The sequence below is a fragment of the Molothrus aeneus genome, chromosome 12 (genome assembly GCF_037042795.1).
Source record: "Molothrus aeneus isolate 106 chromosome 12, BPBGC_Maene_1.0, whole genome shotgun sequence".
Taxonomy (NCBI): Eukaryota; Metazoa; Chordata; class Aves; order Passeriformes; family Icteridae; genus Molothrus; species Molothrus aeneus.
Window position 1 is genome coordinate 7,288,699 of NC_089657.1, and position 23,146 is coordinate 7,311,844.

Here is a 23,146-nt window from a genome sequence, read left to right on the forward strand (position 1 = left end):
CTTGCACTGAACCAAGTGGTCAAGGTGGGCAACCACTGGTGATGGCTCTTTGCAGGGGGATTTATAATTTTGAGTGTGTTTTTATTATTGCCCTGTAGTAAACACCAAATAAACCCACATTCATTCATAATTTAAATTTAAATGTGCCCCACATGTATTGAGCTTCAGGTGTGTTTGTAGTGACTGATGTTTTGGGGCTGTGCTCTGGTTCTCTTTGCTTCACTGGAGGTTTTGCTGTTAGCTTTTAATCATTAGCAGCATTGCACAGAGCAGGATAAATTCCCAGGTGAGCACCTGTGATCTGTGCTCTCTGTCATGCAGAGATGAGACAGGAGAGCAGAGAAGAGCTCTCTACCTGGCTGTGGGAAAGGCCCTGCCACCGGGATGCTCCAGACCTGATCCTGACTGCTTTCATACCTACAGCTTCCTGCAGAAGCCTCAAAAATGAGATATGGGTGTGTCTGAGGGTGCTGCTGTGATTTTAACAGAGATGGGGAGGATCTGTTGGCAGAAGGATGGATGGCAGAGTCCTGTTCTCAGCGGGGTATGGAGGATGAGAAGTGTTTTATCCCTTCAGTACCTGGCACCTTCTTCTCAGCACGTGCCTCTGTGTCGCTCAAGGTTTACATTCTGGCACTCAGATCTGGGCTTCATCTGCTGTCAGCTGGTTACACCAAGCAAAAGGAGGATGGCTGGATGCAAGGGTTGATGGTATTCCTCTGTCTTCCCAGGGGATTCACAGAGCAGACCATACTTAATTAGACTTGCTTTTATACTTAATTAGAGTCGCTTTCAGAAAACAGTGCAACTTCTGGTGCTATCAGCACTTTTCAATGGCAAACATGGGAGGGCAGGCAGCACAGAGGAATTGCAGACCCACAGGGCCAGAAATACTCAGACTGAGAAGCAGGACTGCTGATCCATGAGCTGAATGGTGTGGAATGACTGCTACTCACACAGGCATGGCACAGTGCTGGACTGCTGGACATGCTCAGTGCATCCTTGTCAGGCTGAGGAATCCTTGTTGAAGGTCTGAAACTGCTGTACCCAGGCTGAGATTACATGGCTGTCAGTGCAAGCTGTGAACTGGGAGGTGACACAGCTTTTTCTTTAGAAGAGAGGTTTTTTGCATATTGTGTGGGATTTATAAACAAAACTTACTCCAATACAGGCTGAATCTTTCCTGTATTCTATTAAAATAGAGGGGGACAGGAGGCAAAAATTAGCCTTTTAGCCTTAATCCCTGTCTTCTTCCTCCTCTGTATTGAGCTCTGAGGGTGTTTGTGACCAGAGATTTGTTTTTTGGCTTGGAGTTCCTGTACAAGGACTTTCCGTCTCAACTGAGCACTCTCAGTGCTTTCTCTGCTGTTCCTCTCCACAAACATTCAGTGAAGTTTGATGTGCTGCTGATGTCATCTGCAGGACATTCTGTTCTGTGGTTTTAAAATGCATCCCAATTTCAAACCTGCTCCACTGGGCTTAAGAAAGGCTGTGCTGCTGCCCTTGCTGTCACATCACCCAGGCTTGTGGAAGCCTGCATGTTAACTGGTCTCTGAAAACAGTTTCCTGCTTCTCAGCAACAAATGTGATTATGGTTACACTGGGGAATGGAAGCATGAGAAGCCACATTGTTGCATTAAAGGTCAAGTTGAGTTGATTTTTAATCCTTTGTCAGCAGCAGCCTCCTCTCTTTTACTCGTATGAGTTCATGTGTGTCTGCCAAGGCATAGGCAGGAGCTTAGAGATGGAGTACCAGGTAGGCCAGGCTTTGCTTCTGGAACTTTTCTGGGGAAAAGAGGCAGTACCATCTTGGCTCTTAGCTGTTATTTTAAGAGACGAGCCTGGTGCTGCTGTCTCTCAGTGGTACCCAGTGCTGCTGCCTTGTGCCTGCCATCAGTGGGACTGGAGAGCCCCAGCTGCACTCTGGGGAGCAGTGGGGGCACTTTGCTGTGTGACACCAGCACCTGGAAACCACAGGCTGCACTGGCAATGGGAGAATGGGACCAGTTTCCAGGCTGTGCCTGCCTAGGGCCTGTGGCATGAGGATGGATCTTTTGGGAGGGTGTGGGATCCCTTGTTGCAGGTGAAGGAGCTCCCACACAGGTACCCAGGGATATGCAGCAGCTTGGGATGTCACTGATGTTGTTTGTCACCTTAATATTCATCTCCTGTGTTTGCAAATCTTGGCATGAGCTGCAGATTCTTCTGTTAGTATTTTGGGGCAATTTCCTTCAGTTCCTGATTAAAATGCATGTGTTTTTCCTCATTTAAAAATATCATCTGTATCAAAAAGCTAATGATCACAATACCTGGCTTCCTTTTCCCCAACAAAGATGACAGCAGTGATATAAATCATTCTGTTGATGATTGTAAAATTGCTACCTTCAGGCACATCTTTATTTTAGGGTTGGATTTTTTGGCTGCCACAATTTACAAGAGAAAGACAGTTAGAAATTTTCTCCTTTTAATATGTAGTTTTCACAATTCTCAAGTCTCTTTATCATGTCAAACTGCTTTGGCTGCCAGGCTGGATAAAGCAGAAGATTAAAGTGCTTTTTTTTTTTTTTTTTTTTTTTTTTTTTTTTTTAACATGCAGCTCTGCATAGAAGTATATGGTGTCTTTCCTGACACCATATAAGATAAAGTCATAAAGATTTCCTGGGGGGCTTTTGCATTGCTCTGCTGTTGTGGTCCTTGCTGCAATAGACAGTGAATGTCCTTTCCTTGGGACTTTTTTCTTGTCTGATTTGAGCCTCAGTTACCTTCTTCTGGTTCCTGGCGTGGTTGTTGTGGGACCCCAAACCTTGGAGGTTTTGATGCACCACTGAGGTGCATCAGCTCCAACATGTGCAGAGTCCTGCTGAGAATTTGGATTTTAGTTGCTAGTTTATGAAGTGAAATCTTAAAGGGACTTTAATGCAGCATTGTATGGAAACACCAAGATTTGTTTGTTTTATTGCTGGGTCAGTTTGTGTTTTTTTTATTTTAGGTGGACTTTTTTTTCCTCCCACCTCTGTGGGGAGATGTAAATGCCTGTCTGGAGAAGTCAGGAGCTGCAGAGACTTATCTGAAATGCCACCACCATCTGACCACCTCCCAAACAGCCCAACTCTGTGCTTGGTGGATGACGACAGCAAACCCCATGAAGGGTTGTGCTTGTATTTAATTCTGCATTACAATCCCTTTAATCTAGGATTATATCCAGTTGTTTTCTTCATGCAGGGTGTATGCTGTCAGATAAAAGCAGTAGCATCTGGGAGGAGAAAAATTGCTTCAAACAGGGGCTGGAAACCTTGAGTATCGGCAGGTGCTTTTATCAGAAGCATAAACCTGTCTCACAAAAACTGCCCAGGCAGGTGCAGGGGCTGACAGGACCCTCCAGCTCTGATAGATTAAGACCCTGGGAAGGCAACTGGTTGCAAATGAAACAGTAATTGCTTTCCCCTCACTGAATGAAATCTTCTCTGAGGCGATTACACAGATTAAAGCTTCCCACTGCAATGTACCAGAATAAATATAGCCTGTGCCTCTTGCGGGGGCTGCTGCAGAGCAGCATCGGCTGCAGGATGCCTCTTGTGAGGTATGGCAGGGCAGCTGGAGGGAAGGGGAGAAATCCTGTAAAAACAGGGCTGGAAGGACCTAGGCTATCTGAACATCTTCCTCTCTTAAAGCTGGATTGAACATGCCCAGGTTGTTCCTGGTAGCACTTGTCCAGCTGGTGCCACTGGGGATGTGGGGACATGAGCTCCTGGGTCAGCTCCTCCTGTGCATCTGCATCCTTACTGGGACAGGGCTTTTTCTCCAGTATCAGCCTGGCTCCCTTGCTGTAATACTTTTAATTTCTTGTCATGAATGTGAGTGGGAATGAGTTATTTTTTTTTTTTCAGCAGATTTTTCCATACTTTGAGGAGTCTTGTCCTCAAAGCCTTCCTGAGGGAGCTCTTTGTTTCTTACAGCCCTGCCCTGGGCTCACATTTGTTGCCTTGCTCCTGCTCCCCTTCTCAGGGGTTCCTGGGTGATCAGTGCTACCAAGGTGCCCTTTCCCTGCCCTGTGTGAGTACCTAGTGCACCCCCAGCCATGTACTTTGCATGTAAAGTTAAACCATTACCCTAAATAACAGATGCATTTTACCAATCTGATAATTGGTGGTACCTTTGACCGAGGTGCAAGGGAGAATTTGCCATGCTTACACAAAATCATTTTCCTTGTTTATCACAGCATGATTTAACTACCTGGTGCTGTTAGTGGTGTTTGATTGCATGCTATATAATTTCAAGTACAGTGTGTGTGGTAGTTGCATAACAGAAATTAAAGTCTGAAATACAGGAGTTGTATATGTGAAAGTTGTACAGATCTTTTCCACTCTAATTAACTTCTTTCCAGAAGAAAAGAAAAAAAGCATTAAAAAATGCAGTTCACTTCAGTGTGTAGTAGAAGATGAAGCCTTGTGTGGGCTGGAGCAGTGCCACATGATGGAGCATCATTTTGGGTTGTACAGAGCTGTGTCTCTTCCCTGCAGCAGTGTGCTCCTGTGAAGAATCTGGATTTTCCTGAGGCATTGGCAAACCTGGGGGCAGCAAGTGCACGGGGTATGGTGGGAGGAGTTGCTGTCTCTCTCCTCTGTGCCCAGCTTGTCCAAACCTTCTTGGCACAAGCTTAGGCTCCCCTTCCAGAGCTCAGCATCAGTCCCTGCCCAAGGGACACAGACTTGTGTCCTTGGCACAGCCTGTGAAGGGGACTGCTCCTGGCTTACCATCTGAAATTATTCGAGTTATGAGTACCTTGGGGCTAGGCCTGGTAGGATTTTCTGTTATTTTCATTTTGCACCAAATGGCACAGGGAGGCTATGAGTCTTAGGTTATCAGCACAAAAACAGGCCCTGGAGCTGACCTGGGTGTGAACAGGACAAGGCAGGTGTCTGAGTAGCCCAGGCTTCTGCAGAGGCATTTGCAGCCAAAGGGATTTGAGTGAGCTGTGGGCAAGTATTCAGAAGTGCTTTGAGTTGTGACAGTGATTGTGGCACCATCACCTCCTATCAAATGAATCAGCAGGAAAGAAGTCTTTCTTTGGCCCAGGGCTAGTTAGTTTAATTAAAGGTCTGTTGCTGTTGCAGAATTGTGATGTTGTCAGCTAAGCTGGTTGCTTAAATGATGTAATGTTGTTATGCCTATTTTTCCTCGAATCTAAATTTCTGTGGCATAAGTAACAGGATGAAATGATCTGTTGCTGTCTGTGGAGAGCTGATGAGAAATGAGTGGTGGAGGTGGTGGGTAGGCACTTAGAACTGGCAGGGGATCTGCTGTGAGACCTGATGGTTTTGCTGCAAATTGTGGGTGCCAAGGCTGTGCCAGCAACTCTCCTCGTGTGGCACACTGGGGAGATGGCCACCACCAGCTCAGAACCTGCTTATTAAAATAGCCTTGACATCTAGTTTATCCATTCTCAGGGGATTGTGATTTGTATTTGGCTTTTTCTCTAATTCGTAAAAATCTATTTTCGTATCTTGGGGGTGAATTTTCTCTAGGCCTTTGCTTATCCAAAAAGTCTTCAATAACTTGAAGTGATGGTTTTAATGATGGCCTTTTCTCTCAATCTGAACTGCTGGACCCTAGTAGGGACCAAAACAACATCTTTAAATGTTAAGCCCCTGTACTTCCATGCATGCAGTTTTCTCATGGCCCATCTTTTGATTTTTGTTTTGTCATCTTCTGATCCCAAGCCCTGGTTTTTCCAAACCTTTACTTTCTTGTGAACTATCTAATGTTTCCACTGGAGATAGAAATGCTTTTCAGTGCCCCATCCAAAGGAGCTTGGTGATCATGAGTAGCTGCAAGAAATGCTGCAGTGTCCACCTGGTTCCCTCAAGCTTTCTGCTGAGGACTGTGACCCACAGCCAGGTGGTCACTGGAGTGGGGTTTGGCTTATGCCATTGCTGGCACTTCACTGGCCATTTGTGCTGCTCCAGTGCCCCAGCCCAGCTGAGATCCAGCCCTTCTTTGCAGCCTGAGCCCTGGCTCTTTTCTCATGCTCACAGCCATGAACATTTGCCTGGTGCAGCTGCTGGGACTGACTTAATGCAGTTCTGTACTCATCAAAGGCACTCATCAAGACTGGAGGCTTTTTGGCTTCTTGGCCGCTTCTGTCAGTAGTTCCTATTAACACTAATGGAAATCACACTCTTGGCATCAGCAGCACAGCACCCCCTGTGCTGTGCTCTGCTGTCTGACAGGAGTGAAATTGTGGGGGTAATTCCTTCTGCATCACACAGAGATTTTACTGCAAGGGGTCTTGCTGTCACTTCGTAAGTACTGTGCCAGCTTAATGTTCTGTTATTTTCTTTCTTGGGAAGAGCCTGTAAAGCTGAGGAGTGTGGTGGTGGTTCATGCTGGTTCTCAGGCACCAAGAATAAGGGAAAAGAAGTCTTTTTTTTGAATTCCAGCCTTTGACACAGTGCTTCAGAGGCTTTCCCTGTGGCCCTCCATAGCTACAGGGTATGTTGCTTCCTCTTCAGCAGCAGCCCCTGAGCAGGAAATGCAGCCTCTCTCTCCCACCCAAATGTCAGCCTGTAGGCAAAGAGGATTTGTGCACAGCTTAGCAGAGGGCTCAGCTACCAGCCCCATTCAGAAATCTCCTTGGTCTCCCAAACAGGCTGAGGGGTGCCTTGCTCTTACTGACTCATGTTGTGCAGGCTCTGGATTGCTCAGATAAGCATCTTTATTCTATCATGTTCTTGCTGTTAGCCTGCAATGTGGCAAAGGCTTCTGTCTTTCTTTGTTGTTTTTTTTTCCTGATGTTATCTTCAGTTTCTTTGCTTCTCCATTGTACCAGGAAGAATTGGGATTTGCTTTGCATGTTTAAAGCACATTTCTGTAAAAAATGTCTAAGGAATTAATCAGAAAGCTCAAAAATAGTACATGGTTTGTAAAGAAGTAGTCACAGTTCAAAAGATTAAAGGAAATAAAAATTTCTATTTGCCACCTAAATTTAAGGGGAGCTTTAGTGCATCCTGGGAGATAGCATCAGAGAGAAAAGTGAAATTGTAAAGACAGACATCAACCAGAAGGAGTGACTTGTGCTCAACAATTCTGCATTCAGGTTTGGGGAACTTTGCTCCTGATTAACACTTGGGCTTTTAGGCAGTGAAGGCAGAAGTATCTTCTTCAGGCCTGGAGCTGATGGGCAGGAGTGCTGAAGTTCTCAAGTGGCTTCTGTTACCAGCTTCCCTGGCATTTTTTTCCTGGTGAGGAAGATTTTATTGCTGATTTTGTTTGCTACAACATGTTTGATTGTTGTAAAGCCCACAGCCAGGGTTTCAGCTGGAGCCTGGCAGCTTTCTCTGCTGCGTGGGTCAAGCCAAGTGCTGAAACCTGGCTGGAAATGAGTTGGAGGTGGAACAAAGTTTCCCACCAGTTTGTCCTTCTCTTGTCAGTGTAGGCAGGATACTTGCCCACTCAAGAAACCATTGTGTGTAAAACTCTGAAGTTTGGAAACTGCAGACAAGGAGGGGCTGGATGGCAAAGTGTCGTTGGCATCGCTGGAGAAAGCCCTGCCAGTGTGGAATGAAAGGGAACAGGCTTGTTTGTGCTGCTTTTGGCATTTCCCCTTTGTGCACACCCCAGCCTGGCCCAGCTTTCTTGGTCACAGTTCAGCCTGGTCCTCTCTTCAGGAGGTTTTGAGGCCAGAGGAGCTGCATGAGCCAGTGCAGCTGGTACCTGGCATCACCTGCCTTGACCTGCACATCCCATGGGCTTCCATCTTCCAGCGTGCCTACTCCCTCATCCAGCTGCCAGGGAAGCTGGCTGCTGATACTCCAGAGGCTGGGAAAGCATTTGTCTCTGAGACAACTGTCAGTCAGGGCTGCCTGTTCTGGAGCAGGCTGTGTGGGCCCCCTCTGCAGTGTGTGTCATGCCAGAGGAGAAGCCATCACTGGCTGTGCTGGTGCTGGCCCAGCAATCAGCACCAGGAGTGAAACTCCAAGCTCCTTTCATTCAAATCTTTTGGGGCATTTCCAGGTAAGCGACTGCATTCCCACATCCTGAGTTCTACAGCTTTTCTTTAAGCAGTATTTAAGATTGGTGTTTTTCCTTCCAATTTCTGTGGGTACCAGTTATCTCTAATTCTTCAGCGTAGGCTGAGGCTTCTAATAGGAATGTTTGAGTTAAAAAAAAAAAAAAAGGCAATCCATGCTGTAGGCTGAGGTGAGCTGGAGTTGCTGGGATTGTCTGTGCATGTACAGCATACTGTGAGATCTATTTTATGGGGTCAGAGTAACATGGAGTACTGTGGCCCAGCTGCCACCGAGCTCTGGGATCTGCCACCTGCACCACCTGCAGAGACCTGTGTTTCCAGGATATTGCTCATTCCTCATGCTTATTGGGAGGAGGAAAATTAGAGTATTGATTCAATGCATTGTGCTCATTTGGGGAGCTTATTTTCCTTTTTTTTTTTTAATGGTTTTGGCTGTTATGGTTTCAGGGATCTCTTGCAGGGCTCCTAGAAGCAGAAGGGAAGCTCCAGGATAGAGAATGCTGTAGGCAAATGCTAGCACAGCTGTCTTTTATGAAGAATAATTTTATTTTGTCTTTTCCTCTTTCTGTATGCCCACGTGTTTTTCTGCTCCTACAAGCCCTCCTCTGAAATTATATGCTTCAGTTCTGCAGTAGCTTTGCTGCTTTTTGGGGGGGTTTCAACTTGAACTCTTAATGTGTAGGCAAACTCATTACCTGATGTAGCAACAGGCAATTCTTCCCTCCTGCTCTTTGGGACTCTGTGCTGCTCCCTTTGTGCACAGCCTGCTCTCCTCCCTCCTCCTGGATCTTTTAGCCACTGTAAGGTAGTATAAGACACATAGGAAATCTGGATTTTGAGCTTGGACAACATATTCTGGGGGTGTGTTGAAGAGGATATTTACTCCATCTGTTACATCCCCTTCTGCTGCAGGTCACTGTTCTTGTAGCATCAGCTTGCAATTCTTCTGCACAACCCACAGCAAATGAGGAGCAGAGACAGCTCATCTGATGGGAAGAGGATAGCAGGGGGCTCTGACCCTCCCAGCAGAAATGCACAGAGCTCATCATTCACTCAAAGCCCTTAAAATTATTCTGCCTCAAGCCCAAAGCAGAAAAATGGATCTTTCTTCTTTTGGAGACAGCCTGCAATACACTACACTTCACAGGAATCCTTAAAACAGCTTTTCTGGCTTAAATGAGAGAGTTTTTAATGTGTAGGCATGTGTTTTTGGAGAGGATTTTTATGTAGGGCCATGTGCAACTGCTTTGTTGAAAACTGCCAGACTTCAGAGAGTTAATGTACTGAGGCATTACAGCAGTGGTACCAAACTTACTCTTTTGGGCTTGTTAGGAAAGCTGGATGTTTCAAACTACTACCTCTAACCTCTAACCAAAAAAGGCCCCACAGGCCATCAGAGGCACAAAAAAAGGCACTTTTTAGGTGGTTTGGTTTTTTGTTTGATTTTTTTTTTTTTACATCCAGTTTATCAGTGCTGTGTCTCCAGGCTGATGGGAAGGTATTTGGACCAGACCAGATCTGGCTGCCTTTGCTCTCTGTGCCCTGGAGCCAACAGGAAAGATTTGTGCAGTTAGGGCTGGGTGGTTGGTGCTGGGTCACTGCAGGCAGCTTTGGGGGGATGTTCTTTAGCTCTAATTAAACTTGGCAGGAGGTGAAAGGCAAAAGACAGCCAGCATGCTGGCCAGAGGCACCAAGGGCAGAGGCTGCTTGCTCAGGGAGCCAGGATGTCCCTCTTGCCTCAGCCAGGTCCCCAGGGATGATTCAGTCATGGTTGTGGTGTTGCTTCTCTCTTTCCACCGGTGGGGTTTGCGTGGGGAAGGTCCCGGTGCCGAGCTGTGCTCAGCTCAGGTCCTCACCCCTGTCCTTCCACTGCTTCCCCAGGGCATCTCCCTGGGTTGCAAGGCTCAGACTGATCACTGCACACTCCAGAGCCTGTCAGCCAGCGAATGGCCTTTCCCTTATCTTGAAAACCTTCATGCCTAATTTCATGCAAGCAGCTAATTGTCCCTTTGCAGATGCCAGTGTGGGCCCTACCCACACTGCACACAGGCTGTGTGTGTGCCATGACTGTTCTAGCTGGGTTTCATTTATGCTTACAGCCTAAAGCTGAGAAAAGGTCACTGCTTCCTCCAGCTTTCCCTATCAAGTGAATGTGCTCCAAGCCTGGAAAGCTGAGCACTTGCTTGCACGAAACCACCCTTGGGGCTATGTCCCCATGGGGCTTCCATCCCATCTCTGTGATGCCTCAGATAATTTGCAAGATTTGCCCCTTTGTTTTCAGCCTCCTGACAGAAACTGGCTCCAAAGAGTATAGCTGTGGGAAACTAACTGGATAATTTTAACAGTGCCTTTATTTAAGTAATAGTAAATCACCCCAGTGGAATGATGTTATTGCAGATGAATTTCCCAGATTTCTTTGAGGGAGCAGACAGACATTCTCAGCTATTCCAGGTACATCCCAGCCATCCTGTGAAGGTATATTCCCATGTCTTTGCCTGGTGGTGGGCATGGAAAGTTCAAATGTTGTTTTCTTGCAGTAGTTTGTTGCCTCAGAACAAACTACCTTTTACTAAACTTTCTCCTCCAGCTCCAAACAACATGCCCTTGTAAAATCTGATATTACTCACTTTAGCAGGAAATGTGAGGTGGAGGAGGACGTGCACTACAGTTTCACACCTTTTCTCTTGTTTTTCTATCTAGAAACAAATTCTGTTCTGGCTTGACTGATTGATTGAACCTTTTTCAAGTGCTGTCTGAAGGAGACAGCTTCTACTGGATCAGAGATGTATTTGGCTCTTACACAGATTTTCTTAAAATCTGGAGTGTTTTCTTTCTTTTTGTTTGTTTCTTGGAACTCATGGCAGATGCACAGAATAAGGGAAGATTTCAAACACGACAAGCTGTACTTAGCCAGAGCCATGGTGTGTAGTAGGTCACGTCTCTTAGTGGGCTGCTTTGAAAATGTGCTTTCCTTGGAAAAGAAATCTTGCTCAGACCTGCATCTGCTTCCTCTTCTGCTCCAGCAGCCCAATTTCATGTTGATTCAGACAGAAGCCCTCTGGTTTGGGGGCTGGTGGTTTCCTCAGCTCTTGGCAGGGGCAGCGTGGGCATATGGGGTGCCCACAGCAGGGCTCACCATTTCAGCCTTGTCTGCCTGGGAGCTCCTCTTCATTTCTTGCCATCTTGTTCATTCCCATCAAAGACATTCCCTCCCCTGCTAACTCTGCCAGGCTGAAACCAGCATTTTCACAGAGCCTGGGACACACCAGGAGTCCTTGATTCTCCATTCATTTGTCTGCCACTTCTGCTCAGTAAGAGCTGTTTTTAAAATAGCTTGTGACACGGAGGAGAGGCAGAGTTTAATGATGAAAATGATGCAAAAATAACACCAGTGATGGTAGATGTGCTTTTTTTTACCTTAAAGAAGAATAGAGAGAAGCCTGGGTTTCTTGTTTGGACATCTGAAGTGTCGGTAGGAGATCTTTAGCTCTGATTGTTTAATATTTTTAAGTCAGCATGAACAGCTGTATACATTAACCAGGAAATATGATTGGCTTCTGCAGTCTGTAAGGTCTGCCTGGAATAGGAACACAGAGATGGAAATAGTACAAATAGTGATTTTAAAGTGTCTCTAAATGTAGCTTGCTTTTCTTCTTGGTTATGCACCATCCTAGTCTGTGAGAGGCTCTCAATCTTTTCATGCAGGTAGCCACTTCTGGAGAGAAACAAATGGGAAATGCAGCACAGAAGGAACAGACAAATGGACTTGTTGGACAGCAAGGATGTGCCTGAATTCCAGAACCCCCAGCACAGACCATCTTTTGTTCCCACCTCGTCCCTCACCCCTATTTGTGGATCAGTTAGTTTATGGATATGTAACTGTCCTTAGGCTGTGCCTGGGATCTCCAAACCCACAATATACTGGGCCATTCCTAGCCCCTAGTCCAAGAATGGAGACACTTGGGTACTGTCAGCAGCAATAAGGGTTACTGATCTTCAGAGTGCCAAACTGTCCAAATAACACTGGCTCAGGTGGTGAAAACAGGTTCTGTGCTGTTAGTTACTGCTCAGGAGGGTCTGGCAGAGTGTTCCTGGTCCAAGGGGCACTGGCCAAATTGACCAGCAGTGTAAAACCACCACTTCTATACAATTCTTTCTTTTGGGCACCTGGGAATTGTTTGCAAATGCTCCCTTGTAGCACTTGTAAGAGATTTTGCAGGTTTTTTTTAATTATCAAATAAATACAGTATCAGCTATCTATTGCAGATGATTGAATGAGAGGTTTTGCATACCTGCGGTGGTGACAGAGCAGGAGGCTTAGGGCTTTGCAGCCATTGGGCAATAGATGTGTAATATCCATACCCCAAACTGTCTTTTTTACTTCCTTTCCATCAGGCTCTGAACATTGAAGTTCTGGAACTTGTCCTCAGAATATTCTGAAATAAATATAAATTCTAGTAGGATCATAGCCCAGCCTGCTCCTGACTTTTCCAAGGGTCTGGACATGGGTGTCTCATGGAGAAGGACCTGTGATGTTCTCCAGCTTCCCACCTCCCTCCTCCACTGCAGCACACCAAGGTCTTGAGACATGAAAGGATGGGAGGTAATGTCTCAGAAGCTGTGTCGCATTAACACTCACAGGCTTCCATAGACCATGTGTTGTTTTCCATCCAACAGAAAAAAAGGAGTGAAAATTTTACTTTCCAAGACTGCCTGTGACACTCCAGAGGAGAAGGAAGATCTTCCCTCAATCCTTTTTCGTGGATTAAGCATTTTTTGAGGTCTCAGAGCAGCAATGCACTGTATGTACCACATGTACTGCACTAGTGGAGTGAAAGGGCAAGGCCAAGCCATGTCTGCTGCATTTCCAGAGAGTTCCTACAGCAGTCAGAGCAAACATGTCTCAGAGTGCCCCTCTGGCAAGGCCCTTGCTAGTGGGGTTTGCTGGAGCAGGCTGTGGAAGTGGTTCTGTTAGTGGCCCTCAGGGCTTGAAGTTAATCAGACAGGGACTGGGAGGGAATTAGAAAGATATTAGAGCCAGTGAGAGGAGAAGGAGGAGATAATCCAGCTGCAGCCTGGGAGTAAAGGGACTTTTGGGCACCCAAAGGGGCGTCCAGTGTTGGGGAGCTTTTCTTGTCCCTCTGCCCATTCTACACAGCCTCTATTCTATCTGTCTCCTGGATTTATTTCCTAGCTGTATTTCTGCTAGTATTTTTATGGGTTTGTTTTTTCTGTTTTATTAACAGAGCAGCTGCACTTTTACCACAGGCAGCATGACGCTGGGCGTTCTGCTGAAAGCTGCCACATCACAATGATGTGTTTTACCCAGCAGACCTCACCAGGCAAGGTTCCCGGCGCAGCAGAAGTCACCAGGGAGGTTCCTCAGAGCAGAAATCACCCCTCAGCCCATCCTCAGTCACTGGCCTAGTATTTCATCATTGCTATTTCTTGCTTCTGTTTTGTGCTGGCTTCTCTATTCTTCTAAGATCAAAGTCATATTTTTATTAGCAGGAAAAAAATAGGGGCCTGTATCTGTTTGATCATATGCAGAAAGATACCCAGCAGGGCTAGCTTACTTTGTTGGATCTGTCACAAACTCACTCTGCTAATGGCTTGCTTAGGTAAAATAAGATCAAAGGTGGAAAAAGTTTCGAGTTTTCTGTGCTCTTGTCAGGTGGCTCCATCTTGGGGTTACTTGCCAGCACATCAACTGCAGAGGAGGGACCTGCCAGGAGGAGACACACAGGAGAAAGAAATTTGCAGACAGGAGCAGAATTTCCTGTTTGGAATCACAGCTGAGCCACCTGGTCTAGTGGGAGGGGTGCCTGCCCATGACACAGGGGGTGGAACTGAATGATCTTTGAGGTCCCTTCCAACCCAAACAATTCTGTGATGTTAATGGAAAAGGGGACCCTTTGCAGGGGAGAGATGCAAGGGGGGACAGATGCAAGGGTGGTATGTGAATGTTGGATGTACCCTTGGTACAAAGATAGCAAGTGAAGCAGGTTGTGGCAAGGTATCTTTTGATGTACCTGCATCTAGGCTTGCACCTGTGGTGGCAGGTTGAAAGTGTAGCTTGGAAAGCACAAGGGGAAAGTCATCATGGCAAGGCCCAGTCCCAAATCCTGGGTTTGCTTTCCTTTTTTAGCATTGTGCACCCCAGCATTTCAGAAAGTAGGAGCAGCCATAATAGCATTTTAGGTCTTTCATGTATGTCAAAGTGTGCCTAGCTGGCAGAGTGAATCAGAGAAAAGAAATATACTCAGGGTTTGAGAGGATAAAAAAACACATCCATGTATTTCAGAGAGCAACTCAGAGCCTGTGCTTTGTCTCTCCAATAAATCTGCTACTGGGTGTAGTCTGGGACAGTGGAAAGAGGAGATCTGCACTGCTTGATCTAGAGCCTCTGTGTCTGCAGCTGGCTTAACCAAAGGGATTGATGTTCTGCTTTCCCATACTTTTGCAGCAATTCTTGAGCCTCTTTACAGGAGAAATGTTCCAGCAAGTGCCAAAATCATTTAACACTCACTGCTTGTGCTGCAAGGCTGCTGGAGTTTGCTCGTAATAACAGAGGTAGTGAGAGGTCCTGGCAGGGATTGGAGCTGGTGCTGTGGGGAGGCATGGCTGGTGGTAGCTCTGTGGCTGGGCAGAGGAAGGGGCTTTCTTCCTCTGCAGGCTGCTTTAGTGGGTTTTCTGTCCCCTTTGGTCATATTGCTGAAGCAGGTATTTACCCTTAGATCAGGAAATCCTGTTCTTGTGTTCTTGGGCTGCTCGAGTGAGAGGCTGGTTCAGTATCTGACCTCCAAATCAGTGCTGTGCTGCTGTGTAAGGACCCAGGAGCTGTTTGCATTGTTTGTGCTCAAACCGAGCCTGATCTCTGAGCACAGGGAGGTGGGCATGTAGGAGTGTTTCTCCCAGAGGATCCCCATTGCTCTGACCCATCCCCAGCATCACAGGTGGGCTGAGCAGACAGTGCATGAGCTGCTCCAGGCAGGAGTTGTGTGTGCTCTTCATTGCCCATGTGTGTAAACCCAGCCATGCTCGTGGTGCAGTGATTTTCTCTGCAACAAATCAGCTGGACACCTCTTCTGAGAGAGGAGTAGGTGACGCTGGGGTGGCTTGCCAGGACCATGACTTTTTCTTGTTTGCCACTCATAAAGGATGACTGTGGCTGGAGAGTGGGTGGCCAGTGTGGATTCATCAGGGTCTGTAAAGCATTGGACCAAGGGAGAGGCAACAAATCAAACACCCACAAAGAGGGAATTGCACAGGCAGCAGGAAGGCAGTGGGTATGTGCACAGTGATCTGCATATGGTCAGACTGTGAGGGTATCCCTGGAAGGATGCATGGTGGCTATCAGGAACCAAAGCACAAGAAGCTCTTTCTGTAAAAAGTACTAAATTTCTCTGAAACAACCAGAAAAGGCACTGTTAGGTGGCTGGGAACAGTTTCCTGAGACTGCCAATTAATACTGGTTGTGTATGTGAGCAGTGAAAAGCCAGCAGTGTTCAGCTGTTTGCAGAGCAGCCACATCTGCTCAGGAGAGTTTGCAATTAAAAGCCCAAATGCTGGGCCTGTGAGTCACCCCACCTGTGGCCCTCTCTTGTAGCAGGGAAATCAGCATCAGCAGAGGGACAACCATCAGTGCACGTTTTCCTAGTGCAAAATAACCTGATTTTTTTTTGTTCTAGTCTCATGCCCATTGCTGGGTCTCTGGCCTCTCTCCTGAGGCCAGTGCTTGGCTGCTCTGGCCTCCTCCCCACACTTTCCTTCCCACATTGTTGGTGTTGTAACTGGTTTCCTGGCTGTGAAAGCAGCAATGATGAGAGATGCTCATTTGGTTGGTTTAGATTTTTCCTAAATCACCTGGTGCTGAGGAGTAATGAAATATTTATTGCATGTTACAAAACCAAACCCAGAGCAACAGCACAGTGAGCAGTTAAATATTCCTCCTTCTTTCCCTGCAGCGGTCCCTGAGCAGCAGGTGCCCTAAGAAGGAAGAGCTCAGTGCTGCTCATGGTTGTCTGCTGCTGGGCTTTCTGGCCAAGAGGCAGAAGTGCTTCCCCTGGGAATTACCTGCAGTCCTTCCCTTGGGAATTACCTGCAATCCTCAGCTGAAATGATTCCTCTGGGACGGGGTGATGCTGATGGGCTGAACTAGGGATGCGTGTGCAGTGCTGTGATGCACTCTCATGTCCTGCCTACAGGAAAGACCCCCTCAGTAGGATGTGCAGTGTGCAAGGGCACTGTGGGGCATCAGTGCACTGAAACATTCAGTCCTTGATCAGAGGTGTTCACATGTGGTAGTGAAGGAGGTCACTTCTCAACCATAGGGTGCCTTTCACTTGGAAACATCCTTCCACAGAGCCCAAATCTGATTGATTTCAGCAGCTCACATTGATGGACAGGCTTTATTAGCAGGTTTGAGTATCTGTACAGATGTGAATGTGCTATGCTGCAGCTTGCTACTTACTGACAGATTCAGCAATCTGCAAACTAGGATGGCCCTTCCTTCCAAATTTTCTGTTGGTTATGGTAGCTGTAGCATAATGTAGGTTGCAGGAGAGTTCTAGAAGTCCCTGGCCTGATTTCCCTGTTCAAAGCCAGGCTCCTTCCCAAACCAGAAAATTTTCATGCAGTCAGGCTGTGGAAATTTGCAAGGCTGGAGATGCTACAGTCTCCCTGGGCCCATTTTGGTGCTGTACTTATTCCTGCATGCTCAGACTCAGCAAAGCATTCTGGAGAGAGGATGGCTTAGTGAGGCACATTGCTGTGTATAACTTTGTTCAGGGAAGTTTTCTGTGGCAAACAGCTCCTCTTTGCAGTGCTTGTGCTTCCCTGGTGTAGGTGAAGGAGGCTGGGGATGCTGTGCAGAGATGGTGCCAGCTGTTCACTGGCTGGAACACTTTGGAGAAGGTGCCATGGCTCCCTGCATTCACGTTTGCACTTGGCTCTGAGTCAGACTGAGTATGTGCAAAAATAACACAGCAAGAAAGCTTCTGGTGAATGTTTGTCCCAAAGATGCTGATGTGCTGTGTGCTGGGATCTGCATCAAGTAAATTCATTTGGTTGCCTCTGTGATTTGCTTGTGGCTGCTGGGTCTTTGGTCAGCTTGTGAGGTCCCTACATTGTGCTGGGCATGTGGTTTTTCTTAACAAATTAGACCAAGAAGGTAGGAATCATGTGGTCCCATGTCTAGTCACTGGTGAGCTCTTCCCAGAATGTTATCTGTTATGGAAAAGGCATCTGTCAAGCTTCTTATAAAAAGCCATGCAATCCACAAGGGATGCCAGGCCAAAAGCTCCATGGGTGCTGTGCCTGGTCACCGTGCCAGGAGTTCACTCCTCAGTTGATTACAGTTTTTAATATGCCAGCAACTTCCCAGACCTTTACCTGTCTCCCAGACAGGTAAAGGTCTGGGAAACACTCTGCTGCATAAGCACATCACAGTATTAACTTGGGAGAGTTCTCTTGGGTCCAGAGTGCTGTGTTCTGTGATCCCTCTGGAATGCAGAAATGACTATTTGTTTTTTAATGGCTCACATGTGGGAAGCAGTTGTAGGGGACATCAGAGAGGTTTGGGGAAGTGAGGGAAGGTAAACAGAATAAACCTCTCACAGAATAAAGAGAATAAACATCACACCTCTCCTGTGTGATGGCACTTGGATTTGTTGGCATGGGAGACAGCAAGGCTGTGCCCCCAACATCCACACCCCTGCTGGGCTTGCAGCCTAACAGGGTTTCACCTCCTGCCACAGCTGGTGTGAAGGCTGTGATGTTGTACTGATGTCCTTCCAAGTGGAAATAATTCTGCTGTTCTCTGCTATTTGTGAGCACCCTATGGAAGGTAACTGAGTGGCCTTTCTGGATCTGCAGAAGCTGTTGGCTTGCTTTATGTGGATTTCTAGCTTATCACTGGTGCCTCTAATTACAGGAGATAAAATAACACCCCTGCCTTTAAAGCACTTAAGCTTCCAGTTGAGTGTTCAGGGCACGTGCTCTTTTAAGCCTGTGGCTGAGTTAGTGGCATCACTTGGCACTGCCTCAAGGCTCTGGAGAGTGATTCTGGTGCTGACACTGCCCCCCTGCCTTGCTCCAGCCTTTGCTGGGAGGTGCAGCCTCCCAGCTGCCCCAGAAGTGCTTCTGGGATTTGGCAGCAATGCCTGTGGGGCCTGATGGGGAAGGAAAGAGGCATAAAATAGGAGGTGAATCGTGTTGGGCACATTTGGTTGACCTCCAGGTCTGGTTTCCTCTGCTCCCTCCCTTGTGGTGTGGCTTTCTGCACCAGGTGTTTGCTGCTGTGCTGCAGAAGCTGAGTTTAATATGGAAACAGTTCAATTGTGTCTCAGATTGACTGCCTCCTTGATAACATCCCTAACAGTGGCACAGCCATGCATCAATGCCCAGTGCTGACTCCTGGTCTGGCAGGGGTGTCAGACTGGGGGTCCTGTGAGCTGAGGACTGGACTGTGCTGCAGCCAGGTGTGATCAGACAGGATCTCCTTTTCCCTGGATGGGGAAAAAGCTGGCATGCAGCTTGGCTGAGGAGGAGGCAACTGACACTCTCATAGAGACAAATCTGATGATTCATTTCCACAGCCCCCAGGAGCTTGCGTGTGAGCTGCGTACTGGGAATTTCTAGGAATTTCAAGGAGCATCATTCCTTCTGAAGGTAGCCCATTCAGTTCTGAGGAAGGAGGATAGAATACTGCTGCTAGATGGCATTACAGGAATTGAACAAGCAAGGACTTTTAGAGGTTGCCCTAAGAAATAACCTGAACACAAAGATGTAATAAATATGCCACGCATGTTGTTAAAATCCCAAATGAAAAGCCTCTTGGCTTAGAGTAGCTGTACTCTTAGTATGTCTTTCTGTGTGCCTAAGCACCCTGATTTCAAGGGTACCTGTAGTTTTTCTGTTTCTTTCCTTGTTTTTTTTAAGCATCTGTTGCCCTGTAATTTCTTTCTGACATTCACAATGCTTGCTAATACAAAACTGTCAATACATTTAATTAACATCTTGCCTTTCGCTTCTTCAAGATAATTAAATGATTAATAAAAACAGATCTAGCACCTTCTCACAGGTGTCTTCGATCACTGCATTGTCTCTGGCTGCTCTTATCATTGACCCAGTTTTCAATTCCTTCAGCTCAGATAGGTGTGGAGCTTGTTGTGCGTGTTGCCCAAGGGCCTAGGGTGCTGTTGGCAAACACTCCAAAGGGGTTTAGGTGCCTGACATGGCATACAGGATCTAATTTTTGATCCTAAGAGTCTGCCATCCTAAAAGCTATAGGCTTTTGGCAGTGCTTTTCCTCTGGGTTCATGCCTCAAGGCTGAGGTGGGTCAGGTTAGGGATGGTCCTTACTGCAGCCCTGTGATGCTGAGCTTTGTTGCACGTGTCAGACCCTGTGAAGTCTGGGCTGGTGTTTTGGGGGTGGGAGTGACCCACCTTTGCAGCACCCATAAGGTGGTGAAGGCTGTTCCATGTTTTCTAAAGCAGAGCACAGCAAGTGTCACTTTGTCACTTTGATGAACACTTCTCCATTAGCAGTAGGATAATCTCAGATTATCATATCAAATTGCTATTGCTCACTAACCCCCCTCAGGGTGGTGTTGAGGCATTAATTACCAGTGTTCATGATGTTCACTACTGTAGTCCCCAAACACCCCACACAGCACATCATGATTGTAGCTCCAGTGATATTTATCCCTGCATTTTCCAAGTGGTCCCTCTCCTGCTTTTTATCACTAGTGGTGTTTACCAGGTGTCATTATGCTGTAGTTGTTTGAATCTCTGCAGTTTTTTTATACTTTATTCAAAGCCATTTAGACACTTAGAACCATTAATTTTATCATTCTTTTCCATTCTAATGGAATAGTTTCTTCCACTGGCATACAAATGAAGAAAAAAGACACTTTTCTAGACTTTTTGGTCACCAATAAATACCTGTCCTAATTCTTACTGCTCTTCTTTCCCTTTAACTTTGAAGTTGCAATATACACATATTGTTTGCTTCCTTCTGTCAAAATTAATTCTTATCCTTGAATGTGAGGTAACCCCATGGTAAACAAGCCCCCAGCTGCTTTTCAATCCCTGCAGTTTTTCAGCATGAGTGTTGTCTACATTTTAGATGTTAGGCTGGCATTGCTGATACATTACTTCTGTGCCTGCTGTGACTTTGTCTGCATTGTAAGCTGAAGAGGTGGGTTTTTAGCTATGTCTGGTTTTAGACTGACAGATAAATTGGAAAAATAATGGCATGTTATCTTACAAGGCTGGAATAAACCTTGTAAACTTTCTATAGATGTCACTGTGACAGAATTAGAATTGTCTTGTAAGTTATACCAGCTGTGTGATGGACAGGAAGTGTTTTGAGCAGCAAAGAGACAGCAGAGAAAGTCCTTGCTAGGAAAAGGAGAACAGGTTTGCTCTCATAGGATTTCAACACTAAATTCTTTCACCGCTGGTTTTGACTGATGTTTTGTATGTGAAAAGCCAAAATAAATAAACAAAATGAGCAAGGAGAAAAACAAAAACCAAACAAAAACCAACTGCTGGCTTACAAGGCTTTCCATTTGGTTTGAAATCTCAGCTTCTAAAGGGGAGGAGAGGCTGAGTGGGAAAGGGTTGCACCAAAACAGATTTTTCCAAGCACTCACACAGCAGCTTGCTTTTGAATTGAGTATACCTGAAGTAGTAAAAGTCTTGTGGGCATTTTGTGGTGGCAGAGTTGTTTAGAAATGATGCTTAGGGTGAATTCAGGTGCTTGTGATGCCTAAATGCATGTTATAAACACCCCAATAAGATACTGCAGATCAATTACTGTGCTTTTCCCCTTGTACATAAACCTTTTTTGACAAATTTTCTTCTTTTGGCATATTTTACAGATAAGTAAGCAGCAGCTCCAGACAATCAAAGATCGTTTCCAGGCCTTTCTCAATGGAGAAACCCAGATTGTTGCAGATGAAGCATTTATAAATGCTGTCCAGAGCTACTATGAGGTAAGGAGAGGCAATGCAATGCTCTTATGAATCCCTGTCCTCGTCCCTATTCACAGATGGGCTTGAATTCTGAATTAATGGTTTGTCCATTATCACAGTATGAAGCAAAGGCAAATGCAAAGTGGCTTCTGTCTGATGTCTGGTACATCACAATGTTTGGGAGGTTCAGGGTTTGCATGTAAGTCATGGAACAACCATAGCATCCCCTATGCCATGGTGTTTCCTTATAGCTTGATGATGGGGAAGACTGCCCTTCCTTTGAGCTGAAAAATAATTTCATGATACTTTTGAGCAGTGCATTCTAAAACAGAGAAGATGGCAAAACCAGTATATCAATGTCATGTGCTCCATGTGAAAAATACCAAGAGAAATCTGGGCAGCACATTCAGTTCTTGCAGAAGCTTTTGCATTGTGTCCAACTGACTTTGGGGTTTTCAGCATGAGTCTTGTCTTTTCTCTTTGGCCTGACAAGTGCTGCAAAGCAAAGGGGGAGTGAGGAGGATGTGCATCTACAAAACTAGATGATACCAGAGAACATGAAACATTGTTCATAATTGTGCAAAAGAATAATTATACATATCTGTCTTTTTGCACCTCTTTGTATGCAGCCCATAATGCTGCCTTTTCTATCTCTGCTTAGAAGGAAAGAATTTCTGGTTTTGAATGAAATTGGTGCTTGTCATTTCTATGAGGAGTGTTGTTTATTTTTTTGCTAGCCTTTCTGCAAACCACTTCTCTTTCTCCCTAGAGCTATTCTGTCATAAAAGGTGAATATTTTGAATTGCCTACATAAAATATTTCTCTAGAAGTGCAATCTAAGAGGGGACAAAAATCAGATACTAAAACTGAAGATATAGGATACGACAGCAGCTGCTTCTGTGTAAGGAAGGCACAAATTATCTCTGGATTAACTCGGTTGAACCAGTCTAGTAGTTCCTGCTACATCATTCTCTGTACAGGAAGGAAGCCAAGAGTCATTTACATCTTTTATCAGAAAAGAAATTGCCAAGGGATCATCACAGCTTCACTGAACATGTGCTCTCAAAGAAAGTTTTCAAGATGGAGTGAGCCATGTTTTAGGATGCAAGAGCAGCATAATCTGTTCAGATAAGATTATTGGGCAGGAAAATGAAACTGCTTAAAACCAGGCAAAATACACCCCTGTTTCACTGCTGGTCTGGCTGAGTGGTGTCAGCTCCAGAAGTCCTGTGCTGTATAAATGCTCCAAGATATCAAACTGAAAAAGAGCAGTAGATTAGCACTAGATGTACACAAGCCCATGTTCTCAAGTGGACCCTCCACTGGCTCTGTCCTGCTTAAAACAGGCCACATAAAGTGTAATGCATCACTCTGTGTCCTTTAGCACAACTTTCTTTTTATTCTTTTTATCTGTTGTTCTCCTTTAATTGATGGCTGTGTGCTTTCAGCTTCTGTGCAGCTGAAGCTTGCCTCTGTGGCTCTTCCTGGGCACCTGCTGCAGTGGCACAAGGCAAAGCCTTGCCACAGAAAGCCTCAGTGCCTGAGCAGTGTTCTCTGCAGAGATGTGCCCCCCTTGGTTGATCCATTGTGCAAATCACAGCAGATCCTGCTTATCTCAGCTCCTGCAAATCTCAGTTTTATTCAATTAACTGTCCTTCTGCTGGGTGCTATCTAGAAATCAACATTGACTGATTTATAAATCTGCAGAATGGCTTGGAAAACACACAGCTGAAACTGGTAATCTCTGTGCAGGACATGGCTGATGTTTCTAAAAGGTCCACTTACTAATGGTGCAGGATAAGTTCATTACCTGGGAATGATTGTTTTTTTGCAGAGAAAAAAAGATAAGGGTGACATTGTAGGTCAGAAATGCATTTGCTGTTGCCCTGAATGTGTTTGCATGGCCACATTTTGCTATTAATTCTGGCTGTCAGGGTAAGCATGTGGTTGTCAGTCTTAGGCTAGTTCACAGGCTGCTATCAAATTAAAGGATTGAGTGATCTGCTGCTGCTCTGCAAAGCAGCGCTGTGCCTGCAGGAATGCTGCAGACCCGTGTGCACAGACAGGCCCAGCATACTCCAACACACTGCAGGGGAGCTTTTCTCAGCTCCTTTGACTTCTAATGAGTAAAGCTTTG

The 23,146-nt window shown here is 45.9% G+C and overlaps 1 protein-coding gene across 13 annotated transcripts in view; it reads left to right on the top strand.

Moving 5' to 3' along the window:
* Nucleotides 1-23,146, top strand: part of CADPS (calcium dependent secretion activator) — a 204,146-nt gene that overhangs the window by 19,165 nt on the left and 161,835 nt on the right. For all 13 annotated transcript variants that reach the window (XM_066558057.1, XM_066558058.1, XM_066558064.1 and 10 more), the window contains exon 2: nt 20,917-21,030. In XM_066558057.1, the coding sequence (XP_066414154.1) occupies nt 20,917-21,030 (114 nt within the window). The remainder of the gene's footprint in view (nt 1-20,916; nt 21,031-23,146) is intronic.